Genomic DNA, 4,109 nt, shown 5'->3' with positions numbered 1-4,109 from the left:
TGCGCCCCCCCAGTGGTTTCAAACATTTTCTGCGGCCCCCCTATGGATTACAAATGGCTGTCTGGTTGAAGTGACGGGGGGATGGGGGGGTGAAAGGGCATCGACTTTTTTGGGGGGCAAAATGAATGTACGTAGCTGAAAATAGACACCAACATCGGTAGCCTACAGGCTACTTGTTAAGCTTAAGGTTCTGTATTGATATTAGCTAGTCATCTTTTAGCTTACATTAGCTAGACATCTTTTAGCTGACATTACCTGCATCCAGCAGCTTTACTCAACTCAGTCTGTTAGTTTGGAGGGAAAAACTGTGAAAAGCTCTTTGCGTTTTGCTGGTTTGCTGCCGTGATTCTAACACAAACCTACGTAGCTCCGCCCAGCAGCAGCAGGTCTCCTTCGCTGACGTACAGCGCGAGCGTCGTAGCGCTCATGTTGCGTTTAAAGGCGGCTCGGAAAAAACAGGTTACAACATGTTAACAACTGATTAAACAGTTTTAACTGCTGATAAAAGTGACAGAGGATGCAAATATGGGAAGTGTGGAAGCCTCTACTGTATCAAATTGACATTGGAATAACAGAGAGTTGGCCATTCTAAGGTAAAAACCCAGCGCATACAGTGTTCATGTTTTTTTTGGGTTTTTTTATCCAGACGGCTTCCCGCGCCCCCCCTGCAATGACACGGCGCCCCCCCTAGGGGGCGCGCCCCACAGTTTGGGAACCTCTGACTTAAACTGACCATGACACAGGATTATCACCATATCTTCTTAAAGGACCAGTGTCGTGTTTTCTAAATACAAAGCCCCATTTTATAGTACAATCCAGTAACTATATTACCTTCTGTTGGGATAAAAATGCTATACATTCCAAATATAACTTAGAGAATTGGCGTTGTAATTTAAGGGACTGAAATTGTGTCTCTGTCTCTTTAAGAAAGCTCTTTCTGAAGCATTTTAGCATTGCTCTTAGCAGAAGCTGCTGTAACAAGCTCAGACAGTTCATCCAGGTTTTTGCTAATTGCTGCTGACTAGTCTGAAGGAGCCGAGCAGGGGAGAATGCATGAAAGGCTCAAAGCAGGAAATAACATGAAAACATGATGGAAAGATTAAAAAAATTACTTTACATAAATCTTTTCCTTTTTAAAGTGATTTCTACAAGTCTGAGATTTCAGTGTTGGCGCTTTAGAAACGCCCCCAATAACGCTGACGGAGCTTTTCCTGAAGCAGACTTTAAACTAACAGCAGCTGCAGGAAGCTGCAGCGTCTGGCTAAGCAGCCGCTCTGTCACCTGTCCACCTGCTCTACACACACACACACACACACACACACACACACACACACACACACACCTGGGCTCAAACTCAGCAGACACAGGAAGAGCAGACATGGTCGAAAACGGAGAGAAACAGGAATGGATCAGATGAGAAAAGAGACAAACAGGAAACATGGGACGACCGCGTCGGGCGCTTCACGAGTCACTGTGTGTTTGGAGAGAGTGTGTGTGTGCGCGTGTGTGTGCGTGCGTGCGTGCGAGAGGCAGTGAGGCGCCTCCCCTCCTGGAACCAGGGGCCTCAGAAGTTACAATACAACAAAACTTCAGTCATAATATTTCAAGAATGAAGTAGTCATTGCTGACATGGAAAATAATTGAATTATATTACAATATTATAATCATAACAATAATAATAATAATAATAATAATTTAAAATGGGAAATAATTAATATTGTAACACATCAGCATCCAAATATTATGAGCAGAACTTTGAAAAGACTGAGTATGTTGAGAAGAAAGAACTGGAAATCACTTTAAAACATTTTTCTAGTAGTTCAAGACTTTATTCTGTTAATATTATGACTTTATTCATGTAATAATAAAAACATGTTGTAGTTCAGCCCTGATTTTCCACCGCAGTGTCGTGATTGACTGTCGAAGGGTAACTATGTTTTATTTTTACTTGGTCAACATTCAGCCTCAATTTCTGTTGCTGACTGCCAGGAGGTCATGTGACCCTGAGGTCATGTGACCCTGAGGTCATGTGACCCTCGCCCTGTGGACGCTAGCGGCTGATTAGCCCTGAGCGCAGCCTCCTGCAGCCGGCCTAAAGCATGTCAGAACACAGAGGTCTTACTGTGGAGGGACGGAGAGGAGCTTGGTCCTCCAGCCTTCTTCTGGGCCTCCTCAGACAGCGCCCCCTGCTGCTTGGGCTGGCTCTGGCTTAGGTACTGGTATAAGCGAATGTATGGGTGCTCTGTGGGAGGTGTTTGGCTCTTTGGTGTTTGAGTCTTACTGTCGAGCAGAGGAGCGCTGCGGTCGTTCACCACCGCCACCTTCTTCAGTTTGGTGCCTTTGCAGATGTCCGACAGCAAGGCGCCGCGACCTTTGACCTCCTCCCTGTTCAGCTTTGGAGGGGTGGTGTTGGCCTGAGGGGGGAGATGCTGTCAGTGTTTTGATGATAGCTGCTGCTGTTCTGAGGCTGTTTGGAGTTTAACCTCACCTGGCTGAAGGTGGGGGGGGGAGGCGGCCCCCCTGGGGGAGCAGGAGGGGGCGGGATGGGCATCCTACTGCTGATAACACCTGGAAGACAACAACCAATCATCAGCAGAACCTTTCCTCCGCAAACCCAGCATGTAAATAAATAATCTGCGCTGGTTAATCCGGGATGTGACTCCCTGATCCTCTGCTTATTAGATCCGTTTTATGAATGGGAGATTATAAATAAAGACTCGTTCAATACCGGAACCATGTGGAACCGGTTCCTTAAAACTGGAACCGGACCAGTCAGCCCCCCAAATAGACGGACACAGACGCACATCGCATCTTCTTCTGGTCCTTTTTTTCCTGGTCCTTCTGTTTTCCTTCAGCTGCAGTTAGCTCCGTTAGCATAATGCTAACATAGGCCTGATTCTGTATGAAGCTAGGTGAGCATCGGCGATGAGCTCACGTTAAGTACTTTAAATTACTAAAAACTACTTATATCCGTACCAGAACCATCCAAAGTTCGGTTCAAAGCCTCTCTGTGTTACTGATCATCACAGAGCACCGCTAGCTCCGCGGCTAGCTCCCCCTGCTAAAAGCTAACCGCAGCATCACCGTCACACCTGCACAGGTGAGATTGGCTGCTCCTACCTGAGAGCCTGAACGCCTCTCCACCGGTTAGCTCATCCTCCAGCTGTCGGTTAACAGGCCTAAGCTCGGTCCGGTTCGGTTCGGTTCGGTCCGGACGCTACTGAGAACACCGCTAGCTTGAGAGCTGCAGAGTCAACACGAGGTCACGTGATCTGAGTGTCTCGCTACTGAAGCTGGTTTTATATTTATTTGTTCTTTTCAAGTACCTTAAAAAAATCATGCTATTTATTTTGCTTCCTGATGTATTTTTCTAGATGTTTTTTATTTATTATTTATTATTATTTGTCATTTTTAGTTTAATCAGATTTTTTAATCTGATCAATTTCACTTTTATTGCTGCAGCTGCTCTTGTTTCTTTCGGTTTATGACAGACTGTTCATAGAATCTAACAAGGACGAAAGAGACAAAGATTGCTGTAAAAGCAGAACCTACGATAAAAGGGAACATTTCACTTTAATTTTGTGTGTGGCTCCAAATCCAGGCCTCCATTGGTTAATAAATTTGATTTCCATTGATGATTTTTGTGTGATTTTGTTGTCAGCACATTCAACTTTGTACAGAACAAAGTATTCAATGAGAATATTTAATTCATTGAGATCTAGAATGTGTTATTTGAGTGTTCCCTTTATTTTTTGAGCAGTGTATATATATATATATATAAAACAAATTCCCTTCTCCCCCTCCGCGGGTGGTCTCTCTCTCTCTCTCTCTCTCTCTCTCTCTCCCAGAGGCCTGGGAGCTTGAGGTTCTCCTCCAGTATCTTGGCTGTGCCTAGAACTGCACATTTCTGGACTGAGATGTCTGATGTTGTTCCTGGGATCTGTTTGAGCCACTGCTCCAGTTTGGGGGTGACTGCCCCGAGGGCCCCGATGACCACAGGCACCACTGTGGTCTTCACCTTCCAGGCCTTCTCCAGTTCCTCTCTGAGGCCCTGGTATTTCTCCAGTTTCTCCTGCTCCTTTTTCCTTTTGTATATATATATATATACA

General features: G+C 45.3%; 1 protein-coding gene and 1 long non-coding RNA gene across 6 annotated transcripts in view; one reads left to right on the top strand and one right to left on the bottom strand.

Moving 5' to 3' along the window:
• The window catches only part of LOC106935030 (WAS/WASL-interacting protein family member 2), a 12,257-nt gene extending 8,964 nt beyond the window's left edge, over nt 1-3,293 (bottom strand). For 2 of the 4 annotated variants that reach the window (XM_015015271.1, XM_015015270.1), the window contains exons 1-3: nt 3,121-3,292; nt 2,489-2,568; nt 2,123-2,414 (exon numbers count right to left, since the gene is read on the bottom strand). In XM_015015271.1, coding sequence (XP_014870757.1) covers nt 2,123-2,414; nt 2,489-2,551 — 355 coding nt within the window. In that variant the 5' untranslated portion in view covers nt 2,552-2,568; nt 3,121-3,292. Of the gene's footprint in view, nt 1-2,122; nt 2,415-2,488; nt 2,569-3,120 lie in introns of all 4 variants that reach the window. The other 2 variants (XM_015015269.1, XM_015015272.1) reach the window with 2 other exon arrangements.
• The window catches only part of LOC106935032 (uncharacterized), a 6,422-nt gene continuing 4,887 nt past the window's right edge, over nt 2,575-4,109 (top strand). Inside the window, exons 1-2 of one of the 2 annotated variants that reach the window (XR_001421825.1) lie at nt 2,575-2,820; nt 2,866-3,100. This is a non-coding gene — a long non-coding RNA (uncharacterized LOC106935032). Of the gene's footprint in view, nt 3,101-4,109 lie in introns of both variants that reach the window. The other variant, XR_001421824.1, reaches the window with a different exon arrangement.

Source organism: Poecilia latipinna, unplaced genomic scaffold, assembly GCF_001443285.1.
Source record: "Poecilia latipinna isolate Pla-1442-1.1 unplaced genomic scaffold, P_latipinna-1.0 Scaffold1897, whole genome shotgun sequence".
NCBI classification, from domain to species: domain Eukaryota; kingdom Metazoa; phylum Chordata; class Actinopteri; order Cyprinodontiformes; family Poeciliidae; genus Poecilia; species Poecilia latipinna.
Note: the sequence above shows the minus strand (reverse complement) of the source record. Positions and strands in the feature narration are given on the sequence as shown.